Source organism: Furipterus horrens, unplaced genomic scaffold, assembly GCF_987537825.1.
Source record: "Furipterus horrens unplaced genomic scaffold, mFurHor1.1.pri manual_scaffold_4, whole genome shotgun sequence".
Taxonomy (NCBI): domain Eukaryota; kingdom Metazoa; phylum Chordata; class Mammalia; order Chiroptera; family Furipteridae; genus Furipterus; species Furipterus horrens.
Window position 1 is genome coordinate 178,924,595 of NW_028327174.1, and position 22,791 is coordinate 178,947,385.

At 38.7% G+C, this 22,791-nt stretch overlaps 1 protein-coding gene across 1 annotated transcript in view; it reads right to left on the reverse strand.

Annotated features, from left to right (window-relative positions):
* The window catches only part of GRIN3A (glutamate ionotropic receptor NMDA type subunit 3A), a 157,749-nt gene that overhangs the window by 47,732 nt on the left and 87,226 nt on the right, over positions 1-22,791 (reverse strand). Inside the window, exon 4 of the mRNA XM_090274511.1 lies at positions 3,044-3,189. Coding sequence (XP_090130637.1) covers positions 3,044-3,189 — 146 coding nt within the window. The remainder of the gene's footprint in view (positions 1-3,043; positions 3,190-22,791) is intronic.

Sequence of the window (22,791 nt, forward strand, 5' to 3'; positions counted from 1 at the left end):
AAGTTCTCCCCATTGTTTTTAGACACAGGCACAGAGACAGTGCAGAGGAGGGTTATGCCCCGGTACCCGCCGACCTTCTACTTACAAAGGGGGGCCAGGAAGGAGGAGTTTCAAAGAGAATTGTTTAAGGTATATGCAATGACTCTTATTTTCAGTCACCTCAAATTCTTTTCTGGAAAGGTGTAGGATATGCATCCATTTAAGAAAGCCTTTCTGACCCTCAGGGTTGTCCAAACAACTTGTCAAAGAAAACAGCCCTTTTCTATTCCATCTGAGCTCAGTCGTTCCTCACTTAGAGGCTGTTAAAATTCAATAAAGAGGAGAATATGGCCAGGCCCATCAAAATCAAAAGAGAAAGACACCCTTAGACACTTCTATGATTCATTATGGGGCAGGATGTATATTTTTACATGGATGACTTTGCCTGGGACACACATGGATCCATATTAAGTAGGTCAAGTTCTTTTCTTGGTGCCTCTGAACAACGCTTCCTCCTTCTTTCTCTTTCAGGAAGTAAAATTGCCCATTCACAATACCTCCTCCTTTCCACACAGTATTGGATTTAAGTTACAATGGGTTCTATGTTTAACTTTAACTGAAATGAAGAACACCTCCTAGCTCCATAGCTGTGGGAAGCTTCAGAAAATGTTGGGGATGTGAATTGTCTCATAGGAACTAATGAGGAGGAACCATAATGGAGTCTTGACAACAAATCAAAATTGAACTGAAAGATGTTTCTCAAGTCAAAGTTTTACTGCTATAGTAGCAGAATGTACCTTGGGAGCTACATAGCAACAAGCTCCTATTTACCAGTACTGTGCAAATATTTGTGGTTGCAATAACAACATAAAAAATTGGGGTTCAGTTTTTCTAACAAGTAATTCCTAAGGTCCATTCTCAGTAGTATCCTTAAATGACTACTCCTGATTTCGGACTGCACAGTGCAGTTCACAGACTCTCCTGGGGCCCTGAGTCACTGGTGAGGAAGTGGATGGATGTGATCCAGGTATAAGTAGCTTCTAGACTGATTGAATCATCCTTATAGTTGGCAGAGTCTGCAGCTGTTTCTCCTATTATAGACTCATGCTTTTCTTGAGCATTCATTTAATAATACATAGACTACAAAACACAGTCATACATGAACATACTAAAAGAAGAAATTAATAATTTAATAGGAATTATTATTATTATTTTTTTGGAAAAGCGTCATCTCAAAAAGCAGGGTCCGAAGTAAGTAGGACTAAGCCCACGGGAATTTTGGTAGGAGAGGCAAGGGACACATGTAACACAGGAACTTTCATGTACAGAGGACTCCAGGGTTGTGCCCTGTAGGTCAGGGCACTGGGATATCAGGGGAGTACATGAGGACTGTTGTTGCTTGGAGTAGTGGTTAAGAGCTTAGGCAGAGGCTAGGTCAAAAGTGGAGACAAGCCCGGAAATTAGGAGAAAGAGGGCATTTATAATAAGCTCTGCCTGTATTCCAATTTCACCTTGATCAATGAATCACCTGGGGAGTTTGTTGAAAGGCAGATTCTGGGATGAGTCCTGAGGTTCTGCACTTCTCACATCTCCCAGGTTATAACTGAAACATAGATGTTGCTGGAACGTGGACTATTCTTTGAACATCCAGGACCTACTTTTCTGTTATGGCTCCTAGACAAGCCTACAGCAATGGTTGGATTCTAGAGACCTGATTCTAGTCCTGACTCTGCCACTTGCTAGCTGTCTTTCCAAGAACAAGTTGCTTCTTCCTGGCCTTAACTTCTTCATCTACATCTGCTTTTCTATTTCTTCTCTCCAGGTGAGCGTGGGGTCAACTCTGAGCACTGGGGCCTTTTCAGGTGAAGCGCCCAGAATAATGAATACGCTGAGGGAAGTGAAGCTGGGGAGAGCAACAGGGGCCCTTTGCACCCCTTTCTGCCAGAAGAACCTGGTTTGTCAGCCATGGCTACCTTGCTGGGAGCCACTGCTCCCTCCTTGACATGAGTTTGCCTGAAGAAGAGAAGACAGAAGAGCAGTGGGGAGGCCAATGAGCACGAAACTCTGTCTGAGAGGGACTCTAATGTTTTAGTGTTCTTGCAAAATTGAAAGTACCATTTCATAGTATTTGAGCACCATAGATAACTTTGCAAATCTGAGAGCACATAGCGTCCTCTCTCATTCTAGTTATAAGTCCGTAAGATTGTTGTAGGAGCCTATCATTAGGGCTTTGGAGAAACACAGAGCCAGCCATTCTGCCCCACAAAGTTATTTATTTTTTCTTCTTTCTTAAAAAAATAATTTGAGGTGGCAGGTTCTGCTGTCTATTGGGAAGATTACTGTGGTTGACCATAGAGACACTAGGTTCCTGAAGCTGCACAATTTTGGAGGTTTGTTCTGAGACCATTGAGCAGGAGGGAGAGGACTGATTGTTCTCACACTGGGTGCTTGTCAGTCACCATTCCTGTCCTTTGCTCAGGCCGACCAGATGAGTGGATCCATAGGTGTGCCTCCCTCCTTTATCTCTCCCTGAATTACAGGCTCCAGCTCTGCCATGGAGATGTGAGTGCTTCTCATAAATTCTGATGGGAAGTTATGCAGGCATGGGATTATTGCTTTTTATCTTATTTTCTTTCTACAGGAGATCGCTAAGAAAAATTCTACTTCCTTGTGGAAAGAGAAGACAGTTCATAGGCTTAAAGATTCACTATGAAGGAAGAAAAGGTTGCTTTGGGACACTTTATCCTCTGGCCACATTCCCTGAGTGTTTGATCATTTCTGCATCATTGTTTTCTCAAGTAAAGTCAAGCCAACATCTACTTCCTCCACCATCTGCTACACTAATGACCCCACTGGCACTTTGAGCAAATCTATTGCCAGATTGGGACTATGCAGGTAACTAGTAATTCAGGTCACACAAGTAAATGCACACTATTCCATCCTGGATCTCACATGCTGTGAGGTATTACTGAACACACAGTGGGTATATTTAGCTGTCATTAAAAAATTTAAAAAAAGCACTGCATCAATGAGAACTTTTTGGACCCAAGAGGTTGACACTCACTTCAGATACTCCACTCCATTGGGGGTGGCTGGTACATTATACCTTCTCATGTACTCATGCATCTCTGGGAAGCTTTGCCTCACATAATCCTCAGCGCTGCTTTCCCGCACAGTTCCAAAGCGGAAGCCTTGGGATGGATGATGGAGCTATGAGGGAGAAAAAGAAATGCCTTTAATACAAATTAGTCTCAGAATTTTCTTCTCCATCATCCTTTGAAATCTAATGCTGTAGAATTTTATGCCACACGCTGGCATGAATATGCATGTAGAAATGTGCCAACATAGGGAGATGCTCTTTCACATCCTAGCTTTCACATCAGTAACTGTTCTATCTTCGGAAGCAAAGAAACAGAAAACAAAAGAATTCTCTGCTTTATGTTGAGAAATTACCACAATTCTTTAGCAACTCTATAAACTGGCATGTTGAATCAACCTCATTATTATAAATTACACATCAGACATAGTATATGGTTAAGGTAATAAATTAAAGATTGTGCTCCTCCTTGGTTAGAATTAGACAAAGGCCAACTTAAAACCTTGCATCCTGAGATTGAAATATACTTGACCCAAAGCAATGATGATATCTTTTTTATGCTTATCTGTCTTAATGTTCAATGTCCTTTTGTTATAATGCTTATGAGATGCTGTAGGAACTTATCACTTGTTTATATCAATTAATCTATGGTAAGATTGATTTTGTTGACATTGTTTTGCCATAATTCCAAGAACCTATCAATGACATTAAGAGAAGACTAACTATATTAAATTTTAAACTGTAGAATTTATTTTTGGTGTTATTGTGAAATGATCTCTTTCCTTTAAGTCTAATCCAGTGTTGAGTGATGCTGTATATTTGCTCAAATGGAATAGTATGTAAGACAATTAGGAGTGACAGGTGAGATGGGGAGCAGGAATCGACCCAGTAAGGTCATAGTTCTCCAGGTGTGAGACCTCCCTATGAGGAGCGGTGCACTGGGCATCTTGCAGAGGCTTTCTGTTTCTAGGACAGTCAAGATAGAGCACATGAAACATTATTACTCCTGAAAGTTATACAGAAGTGTTAATGTGGAATCTAGACAGATTACTTCAAATATAAGAATGAACTGGGACTGGGCCATATTATGAAAATAATAGAATATCCTGCAATCAGCAGTATTTTTGAGATTATGCTTCTCCATAATTGCTATGGTAAAGTGTTTGCATTTTTGCTCTGCTTCATGTTAACATATTTGATATCATTGGTTCTGAAGCCCTGGAGCAGGAACCCATAGATAGGCTTCATGGAATTTGTAAAGTTCCTAAAATTGTAGGCAACATTTTTTTTGTAAATATGTGCTTGTAATTTTCCTCTATGAGGGAGATAGTACAGAGTTTGCTTTTCAATAATTAGGTTTTCAAGTGGTTTACAAGTCAAAAATGTTAAGAACTCATTGAATATGGTAACAAATAAGTTATATTTGAAGATGAATTAGCTTTGACACACACTAAATGCCTAGCAATATGGCAATAGTTAAATTATATGACACCTTTATAAAATGTTATGCAATGTATGTTTGTGAAGCATATTTAACAAAACAAGACAAATGCTCATATAACAAATGAATAAAAAGCTTTTGTAAGGTATGATCAAAATTAAATATGTATAGTTACTATAAATGCATGATCCCCCATCATATATCACATATGTAGACACTTGGAAGAATATATATTAAGATACCAACAACCTTTGTCCTATTGGTGGTGAAATTACAGGTGTATTTACTTATATGTACATTGTCTACAGAAATATGCCTTATGATTTTAAGTAGAAAAAAACTTTATTTTGTAACAAGCAAAATAAATCACTCATTAATTTATTCAAAATTCATGGAGAACTTAACTTTGTACAGCTCTCAGAGTTACTGGGGCCACAAAGGGAAATAACTGCAATAATTGTCACATAGGAACTTACCACCTGGATTTTCATGATATTCATTCATTTGTTTATCACAGGTACCTCAGGTATCTATTACGACACTTGGTACCTGACAGGTGCTCTAAATATTTTTATTAAATTAATTTTACACTATTCTTCCATCCTCTCTTTACTCATTTAACTTTTATTCATTCTTCTACTCTCTGTTTATTTATCCCTTCCCTAACTTGCTGTCTATGCCAGGTCCCCGCTTCATAAAGACCTCATGGTACACACACTCCTCTTGTAAAAATAACACAATTGTACTTTTAAAATTTAATTGTGTAATAGTTTAATATCTAGACCTTCAACTTCTTCAGTGGACTGGAAGTTCATTGTAAACTATTGAACTAATTTGCATTTCAATGACTTTCATCATGTAGTTGCTCAAGAAAATGCTTGATGAATAATTGACTGGGGCCACAGAGGAGATGAAAGCTTTGTCATCTCATTTAGTATAAATGAGGCTAAAAACATAGCTTACACCTAAAGCTTTTGAAATGAACCCTCCTTTTAAGGTAAAAGGGCTTTAGGTCAGTGATTGAAATATTTTTGTTTCAGATATGAAAGTAATTCCTTTTAGAAGTCCATTTCCTCACATTATGCTATGGGAATACTTTCACGGCCTATAACTATTTCTAGGCAAACTCTAAGCCTGTTTTCTCTGCTGAGTGTATCAGTACATCAGTCCCTCCCCAGACAGTGGCAGGAGCTGGGAACCAGCAGACCTGGGCTCAGAATTCCAGTGAAGGACTGGCCCTCTGTGTTTTTTCCTTTCGGTGCCTTTCTGCTGCCTTCGCTCACAGATTCCCATATCTGCCTCACATGGACCTAATGCCTGTGAAGGAAATAGTTTTGAGGTTTTGAGAATGCAAAGTTCTTTAAGCATTCACATAAATAACCTGACTCCATGGGAGAAAGCATTCTGTTAACCTGATAGGGACCCCACACTGACTTGGAGATGGTTTACAATGCTGCCACCTCTGTGGTCCAAGCCAGCATCATTTCTGCTCTCTGCACATTCCCTCTCTCCCCCTCCAATCCAGCCAGAGAAATCTTGTTAGAGCCCAAATATGATCACATCTCTCCTTTGCTTAACACTATCATTGGCTCACCACTGCTCTTGGAATGAAATCAAAACATTCTTTATGTGGCCTCTAAGGTTTAGCATGATCTTGCTCCTGCCTTCTTCTCTCCAGCCTCATCCCCCCACTCTCCCTGGGACCCTCTAATCTTTAGCCAGCTCTCTCAGTTCTTCCAATGTATATTTTTGATTGATCAGAGCTCTTCCCTATAGTCTTCATGTAGCTAATTCTTAAAGTCACTCTTCAGAGAACACGGAGCTGACTCCCATTGTAACCTGCAATTTCACACAGTATTGATAACACTGGCAATTACCAACATTTGTTCCATGTGTACTTTTCCTGCTAGCTCTTGAGTTTTCATGAGGACAGGGCCCATGTCTACCTCATCTATGTGGTCATAAGTCCTGAACATATAGCTGCTATTACTGTCATAATCGCCATCATCATCATTATGCAACAAATACAGTACTTGTACGTAGTAGGTGCTTCATAAATATTGGTCTCATAAGTTATTATTATTAAAACAAAATTCTCTTAGATTAGATACATTACCAATTTGATACTTTTGTCATACTTCATATTGTCTGTTCCCTTAAAAATTAATTTTTCCCTTTAATTCTTATTTGAATTCATTCAAAACAATGTTATTCTTTTATTTCTCTGCGTGGGATCTTCTAATGAAAAAAATAATGGGCTTCCCAGCAGTCACGGAATAACAGAATCAGAAAAGAGATCTGAGATGCGATTGATGCAGTCCGATGGACTAGCAGTCTATCCTGTGTGTCTGTGTGGTGCGTAATTCAAACAGCCAGGGATGTCAGAAAGCCTGAATCAAGGAGGGAGGATAAAAGTACACAAAGAGGTGTAAAGCACTGGAGCTGGATTCCAGCTATCGCCAGGAAGTCTCAGAGAGAAAAGAATTTCTTTAAAAGTCTCAGCTAAATAGTTCACCAGCTCTTCCAATTCTGTTTATATTTGCGTCAGCCTCTTCAGGCCTTGGGGAAATATGTAAGGTTAAACTATCTATTTGTATGTGAGTTGTTCAGTATTAATGAAATACTGAACTCTACCCAGAGCACCTACACAGAGAACAGTCAGATAAACATTTCACAGAAGGCAGAGAGATGGCTCAAAACACAATAGAAGCAAACTCAAGAAATAATCAAGCTGCTATGTCTAAGGTAAATGTGATGCTTTAGATTAAAAAACAACCGCAATACTGAATATATTTATTTAAGGTCTACATCTGCATTTATCTGAGATTGATACTTAACTAATAAATGGAATTTAGCAATTTGAAACTGGGTAGAAAATGACCGTTCTTAACCTGCCCAGTGGAATTCATTTAGAACCTATGGACTCCATAACATGGGGTGGTCTCAGAGTTCAAAGGAGCTTTAAAAGTCACCTGCTCAAATTGTCCACTGATGCCTCAGTTCTTGATAGCAAAGGTAAAATACCACGGGTAGTTTCCTCCAAGTGTAGATTCTGTTTCACTAGGCCTAGGTTGGAGCCTGAGAGTCTGCACTTCCAACTAGCTCCCAGTTGACGCTGATATCTTGGTTCATGGACCAGAATGAGTAGAAAGGCTTTATTTATAACATCACCATTAAGTGCCTCTTAAGCCTCTGCTTGAATGTCTCTCCAGAGATAAGGAAATCACTCCTCTTGATGCATATCTTATGTACATGAAAGATAATTTTTTGTCCCCACCTAACCAATCTATTTGAATATATAGTAATAACAATATTAATAATAATGAAATAAATGCTAATATCTTCAAATATTTACTATATACTAATACATTTAGATCTAACAAGAGTGCTAATTTAGACTTCCGGCCAAGATGGAGGTTTAGACAGACACGCTGCATCTCCCTCTACAACTAAGAAGGAATACAGCTACCTCAAAACTAGAAATAACCAGAAGTTCCAGAAAATCAAACTGCATGGAAGTCCAGTAAACAAAGATATAAAGAAGAAATACTCATCCAGATAGGTAGGAGGGGCAGAACCGGGGCAGAGAGGACATGGTGTGACAGCGGCAGTGGCAGGCCAGCGGAAAGCACAGTTACACATTTTAAAAAGTCAGGAGGGATACCTGGGGAGCATTCCCAGCTCCTCACTTTACCTTGCAGCTCCTGGTCCCAGCACCAGGCAAAATCAAGCCTCATTGCTTCTGACTGTGCAGACCAGTGGGGGTTGGGGTGGAGGCAGAAACTTCCAGTCTCTCAGCAGAGTCTGCTTGTTTAAAGGGCCCCCACAGTCCTAGAATGTCTGCAGACCCACCCACTCTGGGAACGATGGCCAGGGCAGCAGCTAGAGGGGTGTCAATTCAGTGCAGAAGTGGGAGAGGTGCCTGTAAAAGGGCTGAGTGGTGGGCAGGTGGCATTGTTCCCTCTTGGACCCCTCCCCCACATACAGTGCCACAACGTGGTGAAACATGTCACCCTGTACTGATGAATCCCTAAGGCTCTGCCCTTTACAACATAACAGGAGTGACAGCTCTACCTGGGACATGGAGGCAAACAAACAAAGGAGCCTGTAAGAATGAGGAAACAGAGAAGTATGGCCCAAAAGGGGGAACAGATCGAGGTTCCAGTGGAAGAGCTAAGTAATGAGGAGATAGACAACCTAACAGATGAGGAGATAGACAACCTAACAGATGCAGAATTCAAAACACTGGTGATAAAGATGCTCACAGGCTTGACAGATATGCTTGAGTATGGCAAATGCATAAGAGAAGAAGTGAAGGCTATGCTAAGTGAAACAAAGGAAAATCCACACAAAACCAATGGTGAAGGGAAGGAAACTGGGGTTCAAATCAATGATTTGGAACATAAGGAAGAAAAAAAAAACCCCATCAACCAGTGCAGAATGAGGAAGCAAGAATTGAAAAAAGTGAGGAAAACTTCCCAAATTTTGTGAAGGAGGTGGACATACAGGTCTGGGAAGCACGGAGGGTCCCGGGCGAGCTGGACCCAGAGGGGACCACACCAGAATGCATCATGATTGAGATGCCAAAGGTGAAAGATAAAGAGAGAGTCCTGGGGGCAGCAAGAGAGAGGCAGAGAGTTGTCTACAGGGGGGTGCCTATAGGACTATCAGCTGATTTCTCAGAGGACACTTTGCAGGCAGGAAAAGACTGGCAAGCAGCATTCAATGTGATGAAAGGCAACCTGCAATCAGGATTACTCTATCGAGCAAAGTTATCATTTGGAATGGAAGGGCAGATGAAGTGCTTCCTAGACAAGGTAAAGCTAAAGGAGCTCATTATCACCAAGCATTTATTATATGAAATGTCGAAGGGACTTACTTAAGAAAAAGAAGATCAAAACTATGAACACTAAAATGACAACAAACTTACAACTATCAACAACTGAATCTAAAAAATAAAAACAAAATCCAACTAAGCAAACCATAATAGGAACAGAATCATAGGTATGGGGATCACTTGGAGGGTTATCAGCTGGGAGGGGGGAAGGGGAGAAATGGGGATACAGTGCAGGGATTAAGAAGCATAATTGGTTGGTACAAAATAGACAGGGGGAAGTTAAGAATAATATAGGAAAGGGTGAAGCCAAAGAACTTATATGCACAACCCATGGACATGAACTAAGGGGAGTGGGATTGCTGGAGGGAAGGGGGGTACTGGGCGGAGGGGAGCAAGGGGGAGAAAAGTTGGAACTACTGTCACAACATAATTAATAAAATATACTTTAAAAAAAGTGCTAATTTATTTATTATTACATATGAAGAATTGAGATTTAGGGATATTGTTTAAGACCAGCAGAAAGTGATACATCAAGATATGAATCTGACTCTGCCTGTCCCTTACCTAGCACTGCATTCTGTCTTTACAGACATGTGTTGGCCAAGTTCTCATGATGACTTTAAAAAATGTATAGCTGTCTGTACTACAATTTAAAAATTATTTTGGTTAGTACTAGTGTTACAATATCATTTATACTGCAAACTGGGACACTTCTTTAAAAGGGGACACTTGATAATTACACAGGATGAACAGGCACACTAGGATAGTCCCCAGCAAACAGAAATGTGTGTTCGCCAAGTTATTACTCAGGCTTTGAACCTTAGAAGGACTATTTTCAACCTTTTTCAGCTTATGGCACAAATAAACTAATTATTAAAATTCTGCAGCACACCAAAAAATATACTTCTTCCTGACCTGATAAAAAAAATTGGTATAATTTTGATTCATTTACACTGAACTGCTATTGTGTTGGCTAATGGCTTTTTTTTTTTTTGTCTGACAATCTAAGGGAAAAGAGGTCAGTGCCCCTAACTAGTTAGGTATGGCAGGTTTTAAAAATTATTGGGCATACCAGTGTGCCATGGTACATAGGTTGAAAATTGCTACCTTAGAATATAGAAAAATAAGGCTGGAAATAATGTTTCTGAGGCCTACCTAATTTCCGATGTTAATTACAGAGTCGTTTGTGTTGTAATTCTTTTTTCCATGTTCTTCTTATTTTCTCCTGTGGAAGCTACGTTCTCCATTTAAATTTAAGCTTGTTTTTTTAACTGAAAATATTTATTAAGAAACTACTACATGCCAATCATTATTTTAGGTGTTGGGAATGCAATAGGGAAAAATGCTAATCACTGGGTTCATGTAGCTCACATTCTAAAAGTGGCAGCATTGAGTATCAGCATACCAGATTAGAAGGGTAAGCTTGGGTTGGAAATGAATAATCCTTTGTGCTATGCCAAGGAGATTGGAGTATAATTTTGTGAGTTTCACCTTATAAGCAGTGAGCCTTCCCCTTAGTGTGTATAAACTGAGAAAAATAAAATGTTTCTTCCTTTTATTTGTTATTTCTGAAAAAAATTAGAATTTTCCTAAAACAACCGTTATATTTTATATTTATTTCTATTTTTTCATTTTAATATTTTTAATTTAAATATTTTATTTATTTTTAGTGAGAGGGGAAGGAACGGGTAAAGAGAGGGAGAGAAACATCAGTGTGTGGTTGCCTCTCATGCACCCCTAACTGGGGACCTGGCCCACAACCCAGGCATGTGCCCTGACTGGAAATTGAACCTGAGACCCTCTGGTTTGCACGTCAGTGCTCAATCCACTGAGCCACACCAGCCAGGGCTCATTTTATTTATTTATTTTCTTTCTTTCTTTCTTTTTTTTTAAATTGTTGTTTTATTACAGTTGTCCCATCTTCCCCTCATTGCTCTCCCCTGCCCCACCAACCTCCCCCCTCAATTTGAGCTTTTTACTGCCCCTCTCTTTACTTTGGTCTGAAATCCTGTCTGTTAGGTCAGCTAATCTCTAGTCAGCACGTTCTTTGACATCATGTTTGATTTATGTGAGCTTTAGCCCAGGTCATTCTGACATCTTGAGTCATTGCATTAAATCCCTTGTATAGACTAAGCCTCAGCAAATTATGCCCCATGGGCCAAATCCAGCCTGCCACCTGTATTTGTAAATCAACTTTTATTGGCACACAGCCATGCCCATTCACTTACATGGAGTCTATAGCTGCTTTTACCCTACAACAGTAGAGTTGAGTAGGTGGGAAAGGGACTATGTGGCTGTCCAAGCCTAAAATACTTATTATCTGGCCCAAACAGAAAATGCTTGCCAGCCCCTGGTATAGACAATATTGATCTAATTATTTCCTTGATTCCCTCCAAATTCTCCTCTCTATCCAAAAATCCCATCGATCACTTAAGAGATGCCACCTTTGCTGGTAAATGACCAGAGGGAGGGTTGAGAGCTCTCAGCAGGCTTCCTGGCACTGCCCTGATGTAGCCTTCAGTACGATGATACATCTCATTTCCCACTACATGGAGGATTCAGTCCTGCAACAGGAGGGCCTGGCTACTCAGGTCTTTGTTTCTCTCTAGAACTGAGTAATAGGAAATCTCTGGTTAGAAAATTTCAAATTGAAGCATGTGTGATGCTCGGACTAATTTTAAATTGCATTTCAAATCCCAGGGGCAGGTAGTGTTGCAGCAGCCTTCCCTCTTTGAGGTTTTTGAGAACAGACCACACACACTCTAGCCCAGTTGTTTAATCTCATTCTTTCCTTTGCCACTTTCCTCCATGACTCATCCTTTTGATGCAGACTTTGCTAGAGACAGAAAATATAGATAGTATTTTTTATATTATTTCTTCCATTATTTTAATAATGGTAATAGCCACCCCTTAATGGATAGCTCCATTCCAGCACTGTGCCAAGCTCTTAAATTCATCATTTCCTTTAGTTTTCACAGCATCCTTTTGTGGTACATATAATCATTATCCCCAATTCAAAGAAGGAGGCACTGAAGTTTGAAGTGTTGAAGCAACTTCTTGCCTGAGGCCACACACAACTAGAAAGTGGCAGATCAAGGAAATGAATCCCCAAATCTGAAAACTTGTACTATTAATCTTTAGTTTATACTGCCTTGAAGAAAGATTATTTTTCTTTGAGTAGCTATAGATAAGCTAGGCGTTCCTCCAGCCTGTTGGTCAATTTAATCCAATTAGTGTCAGTTTAAGGCAATTAAGACAAAGAGCCCTTATCCTTTGGGTTTTTTAACAAGGTGTTCATCAGTTACAGCAACAGCAGCAAAAACAGCAACATTTGAACTGTGCTGTTTCCGAAACTCATTCATGCATATTATTCCGCTCACCAGGCACAAACAGTCTGAGAGTTTCTGTGTTCTAAGTCACTGAAGGTAAAAAAACAAGCTATATGGATTGGCCAAGTTGCCTAAATTAAGCACATTCATCCTGTATCCCATAGGGGTCAAGTGCTTGTGCTCGGTATCCAACAGTCTTGGGGTGGCTGTAGGAGGACTGAATCCTGCTCCTCCCCTCCCCTTGCCAGTCAAGGCTAGAGCAAAGATGAGTAGCTGGAGCTGCTAGAGATCATTTAGACTATTCATTTATTTTTATAGGTAATAATTCAGCTAGCTTCTGTTTAATGTTTATTTTTAATATGCTTATTGATTAGAGAGAGAGACATCAATGTGAGAGAGAAACATCGATTGGTTACCTCCCACATGCACCCTAATCAGGAATTGAATCCACAACCTAGGTATGTGCCCTGATGGGACTCAAAACCCCAACCTTTTGTCGTATGGGACAATGCTCCAAGCAACTGAGCCATACTGGCAAGGGAGCTCCCCATGTGTGAGGCATTGTACTAAAACGCTAAATGGATTATCTAATTTAAGTCTCATAACAACGCTATGAGGCGTTTATTAACATTTCTAACTTTCACCCAAGAAACTAAGGCTTGAGTTTAAATAACTCACCCTAAATTGCTCAGATAAAAAGCATATTGAGGGTTCTGAACTTTGTCAGACTCCAGATTTAGGCCTATGATGAGAAAGGTAAAGAAGGGACTTACTCCAGGTCACACAAGTAATGCAAAGGTGAGCTCGAAAAACCCTCACTCAGGGTCAGATACAATCCTGTTGAATGCCCCCACCCCCCCAAACAAATACGGCTGATAAAAATAATTGTTCTTTATTTCTTCCTTATAATATGTTATGTTCAACAACACTTTCCCATCTACTCCTTATGTAACCATAAGTTTCCAGGCTTTATTTCCTTCTTTAAAAAATATTTTCCTGAATTAAAGCTGCTTAGGGACATTCATGAGATGGCCCTGCAGTACTCAGTCACTAGGCCTCTGAAAGTCCTGGGTATCTTTCTTTCTCATGGTATTCATCGTGTCTAGCCTTCAGACACTGCAGAGAGCAAATCAAAGAATTACAGACTTTCTATGGGGAATTATCATTCTTCTGCTACCAATGTTCTATCTGTGTCTTTGTTTTATCTTCCCCTTCTTTTTTCATGTAAGTCATTTTGTTTTGCTTCTCTGACCCTGGTCTCAGTGTCTTATTCTATTTGTCTGGAGCAGCCTAGCCTTTTCAGTTCACTGAGACCCTTCCAATGGTCTTACTCAACATCCCCTTCAAATCCCATTTTATGTTGAGTGATCTTGTAGCACTACGCCCGTTTCTCCCTTCTAGGTCAGGGTAGTTATTTTGCTACGGATACTACCAAGACTATTTAAAAAAAACATGTATTTATTTATTTATTTATTTATTTATTTATAGAGAAAGAGGAAAGGAGAAAGAGAGGAAGGAAAACATCACTGTGTGGTTGCTTCTCACTCACACCCCCAACTGGGGAACCTGACATGCAGCCTAGTCATGTGCCATGACTGGGAATCAAACCAGTGATGCTTGATTCGCAGGCCGATGCTCAATCCACTGAGCCACAGCAGCCAGGGCTACTATCAACACTATTGATGTTTCCATATAAAGAATCATAGTATAATAATAATCACAATGGTGGTGATAATGATAATGTATGTGCCAGGAATGATTTAAATGCTTTAGACATATTAACTTTTTAATTCTTACAACAGTCCTAGGAGGCTGATTCTATCATTATATCCATTTTACAGATGAAAATCCAGAGGCACAAAGCAACTAACTAACTAGTCTAAGCTTACGGGGCCAGTAAATGACAGAATTGAGCAGCCTTGGTGACTCTGTTGTTTATGTTCTTGACCCCTATGGTACACAGTATAAAAGTTTTTGCTTTACCAGCTATTCCCTTACCTGCTGCGATACCGGCTCAGTTCCTTATCTGGAAGAGTTTAGCCATTGTACATATAGTCCAACAGCCAATTATGGGAGCTTAATTAGCTCCTAACGATCTGTTAACACTAGTATCTATGATTTATTGTGCTAATGATATGCACGGCCCTCCACATTCATCATGTCATTGCAGACTTCCTATACCCTGATGAGGTAGGTTCTGTTAACTCCAGTTCATGGATGGAGGAACTGAAGCTCAGAGATACGAAGTAATAACTTTCCCCAGGCTTCTCAGCCCATGCTGTTGGAATCAGTTGTTAAGCTCACTTACCAGCTGACTCTACAATCCAGCTCATGTAAGATACTGTCTTAATGAGATTTTCAAAGGTATTTATGATCATAATGCAATTACTTTAGGACAAGATCCCTCTAAAAGATGTGATTCCACCACTGCAAATAGCAGAACTGGGGCCTGAACCAGGTCGGCTGAGGGCAGAACCTCTGGCCAAAAAAGGGAGGATTCCTTTAAGCCCATGGCATCAGGAAAACCCCGCCCTTTGTTTATATAACTGAATTGCTATCCAGCCAAAAACCTCAAGGGGGAAAATGATCTGTGGACTGTTGGACTCAAACTTCTCACTGGAGTCACTGCCCATCACCAGCAGTAGTGTCCTCGCAGACTGAGCTGGCAGTAAGGTCCTTGCCCAAACTGGAGTCAGCAATTATGGACTGATTAAGTGCAAATGAATTAAAACAGCTATAAATTTACCTCCAGTCTAGTGATGTAAGCTTTTTGGCACAACTCTACCCCATCCTTGTGGCTAAGTAACTTGCTTTAATGCCAGTTTTTATTTAATTATGAAACTCAGAGGCATTCAATATTAAAGCATGTCCTGAAGAACGTGGCTTTTTTTCAGGGTGGGCTGGGTACAAACATACAGGAGGAGATTTGGCCTAAAGGTCTGTAATCCCACAGCAGGGTCGTCAGGAAGCCAGCCTCTTAGAGAAGCTGCTAAAGAAAAACATCAGACAAACAGAAAAACAACTGAATAGCAGGGAGAAGAGAAATCCTTTCCTCTTTATTTTTCTCTTCGGCCCTTCGGGGGGATTTGGGCTGTTTCTAATACTTTTATTTGCCACTGAATAGTGAACCTGCCTTTGTTGTGGATTGCTCAGGGAATCAGGGCTGGTGCCCTTACGATGGAGGGGCCCTCAAAGATTCAAGCACCTGTTCTGAATCAATGCATCCAGGAGGGGATGCCTCCGCTCTCCTCTCCCCCAGGGCAGCCTGCCTGTAGCATTGCCCCAGCTTTTCCATTTGAGACCATGTCCCCGTTTATGGCTGAGCTGGTGTTTGCATATCTTTCTCTTCTGTTCAGCATATTTGCTTCTGTTAAATGAATCACAAGAGCAGCACAACTAAAGTAGCATTTTGCTTCGTGAGCCAAGCATCAGAGGGCAGCAGTCAGCTGAGTTAAAAAGGCATTTTCTTTCTCCTTTTTTTTTTTTGCAAATTTGAGAAAATTTTCATGCAGCAATAAAAAAACACACAACGATTCCTAAAGTTTGCAACTGAGAGAAATGAGGATCAGCAAGATTAAGCAATTTGGCTCAGATGAGACAACTAAGTGGAGCTATGCCACACACACACTTAACATATTGAACTTGAGTGCTGCCTCTGGAACTTAACCTGACTGTTCTGATTCCACTATTGTGAGCAATCCTCACAGCAAACAAATGAGAAGCATGAAATGAGGAGTTTATAATTCATATGCAGAAACTGGCTTTGCAGAAGCTGGAAGAGCAGATCTATGAACTGTCTCTAGAGACTAGACAGATAGTAGCAGTAAATGCTTACATAGTAAGTGTTTGATGAATGAATATTCCCATAGTGTAGAGAAAGAAGAAGTGGAAGTTGACTCCAAACCTAAGGACTCATGATGTTAATTAAGTTACACTGTGTTTAAAAGCATGCGTTAAATAAAGAAGTTAAATGTATCTCACTGGCATAAAAAATAATTGTAAGTGCAGGTTATTTTTAAAATTTTATTTTTCAATTACAGTTTACATTTGATATTATTTGGTATTGGTTTCAGGTATACAGCATGATGGTCAGACAATCATATAGTTTACAAATTGTTCCCCTTGATATTTCCAGTACTCACTTTGTACAATACACAGTTATCACAATATTATTGACTTTATTCCCTATGATGTACTTTCCATCCTTGTGATTATTTTGTAACTACCAATCTGTACTTCTTCATCCCTTCACCTTTTCACCCAACTCTCCTCCACTCTGGCAATCACCAGTCTGTTCTCTTTGCCTATGAGCCTGTCTCAATTTTGTCTGTTCATTAATTTTGTTCTTTAGACTCCACATATAAGTGAAATCATATAGTATTTGTCCCTCTCTGACTGGCTTATTTCATTTAGCATAATATCTTCTAGGTCCATTGACGTTATCACAAATGGTAAGATTTTATTCTTTTTTATGTCTGAATAATAATTCATTGTGTATATGCACCACCATGTTTTTATTCACTTGTCTATTAATGGGCACTTGAGTTAAGTGGAATTTATTTGGCTGTTTTAAATTCATCTGTTGCATCATTGTACATTTAAAATAATACAAAAATTTAAACTAAAAATTGATTTTAAGAACTTGTATACTTACTAAATCCTGATTTAACCTTTTTTTTTTTCTCATGTTCTTTGTTTTTTAAGTTAAGCATAATTGGTATACATCCTTATATCGGTTAATTAGTTTCAGGTATACAATAATGATTTGACATTTTTATACCTTACCATGTGATCACCCCACGAATTCTAGTAATCATTTGCCACTGTGCAAACGTCCATAGTATTATTGATTATATTCTCCTTCCTCTTTTCAACAATACTCCCAACCCTTCTTTTCTGGTAACCACCCCTTTGGTCTCTTCCTATGAGTCTGTTTTTGTTTCATTTGTTTTTTAGATTCCACATCTTAGTAAAACCATACAGTATTGGTCTTTCTTGACTGACTTATTTCAAGTTGGCTCATTTGCAAACAGACTATTTCTTCCTGGAATTATAGGATGTTAGTCCTGATTATGATTGAACTATTTAATTCATAACCCTTAATTTGCTGATGAAGAAACATGAGTTGACCAAGGTTAAGTGACTTGTCCAAGGTCAAACATTTTATTATGGCAAAGTTGGGACCAGAACCTAATTTCCTGGACCCACAAGATGACATGAGTAATTAAAATAAAAATAAAATGTAAAAATCTATGACTTTACAGATATTTAGGGATGAAAACTGAACAGACGCAACTCTGAAGGTCCAGATCAAGGTCTGAGCTGTTGAAAAGGAAATTATAAAGAAAATACATAACTAGTTTCACTGTATGAAGTTTTTTCAAAAATTTTACATTTAAAATAAATATTTATTTATTTAATGTCACAAGTAATACATGAACCTCACTGTGAACACAAGCAGAAAGTTTATGGCATGAAACAGTATAGAACCTCTTTTCCTCCCTGGTTCTGGAAGTAGCCATTAGTGATACTTCCAGTGGTTATCATGAGTATCGTTGAGCTCACCTCACTTGCTAAGGGGTCAAATTTGGTATTTAGATGCCCTCTTTAGATTATAGCCTGAAAAATGTACTAGCCTTGTTCAAGACTAATGTTTTGTCTACGGAACTAATGTTTTGTCTAAATGTATGGCTAGCTGGTATGCAAACCGCAGAGTGACACCAATCTCTTTAGATTTTCATAATAACTTTGTCTAAGTTTTTTAGCTAAAGAGCTTTAAAAACAGCTTCTATACATTTCCTTCTAATAACCCTGGTATGTCAAGATGAAGAAATTGTTAGACTCATAGACAGAGAACAAACTGAGGGTTGCCAGATGGCAGGGGGATTTGGGGAGCTGGGTGAAAAACTGAAGGGATTAAGTACAAATTGGTAGTTACAAAACAGTCACATGGATGTAAAGCATAGCATAGGGAATACAGTCAATAATATTGTAATAACTACATATAATGCCAGGTGGGTACTAGAATTATTGAAGGTACCACTTCTCATATTATATAAATGTCTAACAGCAATGTTGTATGCCTGAAAGTAATATAAAATAATTTTGAATGTTCAATGTCATTGAAAAATAAAAAAAATAAAAAGATGGAGTTGTGTTCTCCACTTACTGAATAGGAAACCAAACTCCAGAGATTAAGTGGGTGCAATTGATTGACTGTATTAATGGATTCAATTCTTCTTCCTTCTTTGATTCACACCTTTTGCCAAGTGACCATGACGGCCATCCCTCTCTAACTCTGGTCCTGGCCAGGTGACTTACTTTAGTTATTCGAATGTTAGCAGGCAAGAGGTAAGCAGTTTTGGGAAAGTGCTTACATGTTTCTACTTGTGCTATGGCGCTCTGCTGTCACCATGGAAGGGCATGCCTAGGTTAGCTGGCTGCCAGATGAGCCATGTGGAGCAGAGCCAAGTGCCCCAGCAAGTACTGAAGCCACACCAGATCAGCCAGCAGCCAGTGGACCCCCAAATATGTAAGCGAGCCCAGAATAGGTCAGCTAAACCTGATCAGCATGTGAGCTCCATAATTGTTTTTTTGTTGAGTGCCACTGACGTGTGGTTGTTGGTTGTGTAGTATTACTGTACTAACTGCTAACTGACCCAGTGGTAACAACTAAAAATGAGAATCCAGAAAGTTAATTGAGATCTTTTGTCTCTAAGCCTTAGTACTCAGGCCAACTGATGCCATCTTGCTTTGCCCAGGCTATTACCTCTGCCTGGGATTCCCATTTCTGTTGGTCCCTCCTTGTCTTTCTTTGAAACCTAGATTGTTACTATCTCTTTTTAGAAGCCTCCTCTTATTTTCCCAGGAGGTGACTATCCTCTTGGGTGCCACAGCTCCTTTTTACATATTTTCGTTATTTCACTAATCACAATGTAGTGCAGGTAGTTGTTTACTTGCATGTATTTTTGAAGGGAACATGAGTTTCTCTGAACTTTTAGAAACCATCAAAATGCCTCATTAATATTTTTGGAATTATATTAACTGGTAGGAAGAAGATCATAGAAGAATAGAATGATTTCTTGCTGAAAGATTTCAAGTATATTTCTGATTTGGTCTTGTCTGCCACCTGAGTTAGGATCTCTGGGTCAGGTAATAGGTTTAAGAACAAAGAACCCATAAATTTAACACATATATATCATACATACTGTATACCAGCTAATAATCGCTGTAACTAACATAGAAAAGGTCTCTAACCCTGTGGAGAAAAACAATGAACAGAAGGCAGATCAGATAGTAACAGATAGTGATAAATTAAAGAAGAGAAAAAAATGAGAAAAAAAGAAAGAAAAGAAAAAAATGGTATGAAGAGAGAAAGTTAGGGGAGGAGGCCACTTTCGATAGGCAATCAGAATACCAACATGCTCATTGGGTACTTAATGGAGAATACACTTCCTTACTTAGTTTTAGTGCAGTGTTTTAATCTTAATTATCCATTTTCTGAGGACAAATTGTGTCCATTGTTCTGCATGTCTTCTGCAGACTCTAGGTACAGAGCATCAGTTGCTGGTTGATTTATTATTCTGATAATGAGGGGCACAATAAGTTCACTGTGTGTGTGTGTGTGTCTGTGTGCATATTGTCTTCTCAGATTTAAATTTATGCCACTTGCTTGGAGGGTTAGTCTAAGTCTGTAAATTATACAAATAAATTTCACATTCCTTGGTAATACTTCTGGGCTTCTTCTGAGCATTTCCATTTAAAAGTGGTCACAGGCTTCATTTTAAAGATGTTTGTCAATACATAAATCTTGAATGCCATGAATTTGGCAGTAATTCTCCCTGGAGAAGTCAAGGATGCATTTGGTCTTGGCCTATTGTTAGAAGTATGAGAAGAATAACTAGAGTAATCCCCAGCCCTCATATTAAGTATTATCTGTCCTTTTTCATTCATCTGGTCATCTATAAATCTGGGATTATGGTCATCTACAATTCTATAGTAGATTGAACAAACAATTACAGAACATTGACAAAGGCCAATCATTGTGCTCAGGTAATTTATACACATTATGTATCTCATGATTGCCTAAAGACAGGGATGTGAGTAGGAATTATTTTCATTTCTGTTTCTTAGGTGAGGAATCTGATGTGCAGAGCTTAAGTACCTTGTCCAGGATCACAAAGCCCAGTCATGTAGAAGAGACAAGACAAACCATGTTTTCTAATGTGAAACAGGACTTAGAGATCTTTCTATTTTTTCCCCAGCTAATGTTTATTAAGTGCCAGACTCTGTCCTGGGTACTGAAAATATAAGGATGATCAAAATACCATGAGGCAAGTGCTTTTCATGTTATTCCATGGACCTTTGAAGAAGACAGGGAGAAGAGAAAAAGAAGACAAGAGGTGATTTTGAATACTCTATGTAGCAGATTGTCTTATTTGAGAGAGCAACTTTTGCATTGAATTTCCCAGACAGCCTGAGAGCTGGTAGTTCTTATATCCTCCTCCCACAGAAGGCACCGTCCCCTAGTGATGGAAGTGACAGCCAATGGGTTGATGAGGGATCCCAGGCTGTAAGCCATGGGAGGTGCCCTGTGATTGGAGTTTTCATGCTTTTCCCAGCCCCTTGAACCAGGGATACCTAGGACTTGGGTGGGCTAGTTAGCTTTCATATTTTCCCTCAGCACAAACTTGTCAAGTAAACGTGTCTTTTGTGAGGCTTGGTTTTCTATTAGCATTTAGCTTTTTATGTATTCGAAGTTTCCTCTAATATGCATAATTGCTGAAAGAAAAAGGCTGTAGAACAGCCATGAATTATGGCTTTTAGGGGAATGAACACTGCAGTTAATGTTGCAAGACAGCTTCCATTATAATCCCGTTTCCACATCCTTGTGAAATTTTAGGGGGGATGGGGGAGGAAGAATTTTCTTTGAGCTAAAATTTTCCATGGTTTGACTCAGCCTGAGGTGATTTTCAAAAATGAAATATTTGCACAAATGTCTCCATTTATTTTTGAGTTATTGTATTTGGAAAATGTTGTTCATTTTTACTGCAAGTATTATTAGTGCATAAAAAATTCCAAGTATGAATGGCTATTAAAACTTCAGTCATTACATGCCACTTCTCTCAGAAATGACATCTGAGCAAGATTATAAAAGAATTATAACTCCCAAAAGCCAGATTCTTTCTTTATGTGACTATATTATAGTATTTAATGCAAAAATGGTTAAAATATTTCATTATTTTCAGAGGTTCATTTAGTACACAGATTTTCAGAGAGGAAATAAATATTTAGGTAACTTTTACAATTTTTGAATTTATGATGAACTCTTAAGTGACAAAATACATTTAAAAATAATTTCTATATTTTACGAACTATATTATTCAAGCTTTTAATTTTTTAGCTTAGGTCTGTTTTAATTGTGTCCTTTATAAATGGCACATTACTGAGGTTTCTTTCCAAAAGTATCATTTTCTTAGTGAAACCTACTTTTGGAGAACAGAATTACTGATAAATATCATAAAACCAAGAGCAAGTCTACCTATAGCAAATGGTCTTTATTTCGAGTGTGGGGCACATATTTAAGTAAGTGCTTTGTTCTATTGGTCTGTGTGTCCAATTGTTTCTTTTCTTTCTACTTACTATTGATGTAGTTGACATTCTGAAACATAATCCGGTGTCTATTTTTTACTTTATGTGTATGACTTTAGGTCACTTATTTATTTTTAACTATGCTGAAACTCTACTGTCAATGTACCTAGTCACTAAGAAAATATTATGTATACTACAAAGTTGATAGAACAAAAATTGCATTATCACTGAAAATAATAATGTAATTTAATTGTTTGAAATGACACTGAAATATTGTTGAAAGAGGACTTGTGTGATCAGTAACTTTTTCTGGGTTTTTCCATCTGATGGGAAGATTTATATTCGCTTCCAAAATGAATGATGTCTTCATTAGGTAAATGCTTTATTTAATGTAATTAAATCACTTCTTTGTCTCTTTTAGAATCTTGTACCTATAGTTTTATTCAGCATGATATTTTATGATCTTATCTGATTTCATCATCCTAATTAGGTATTCTTTAAATATCATTTCTAGAGT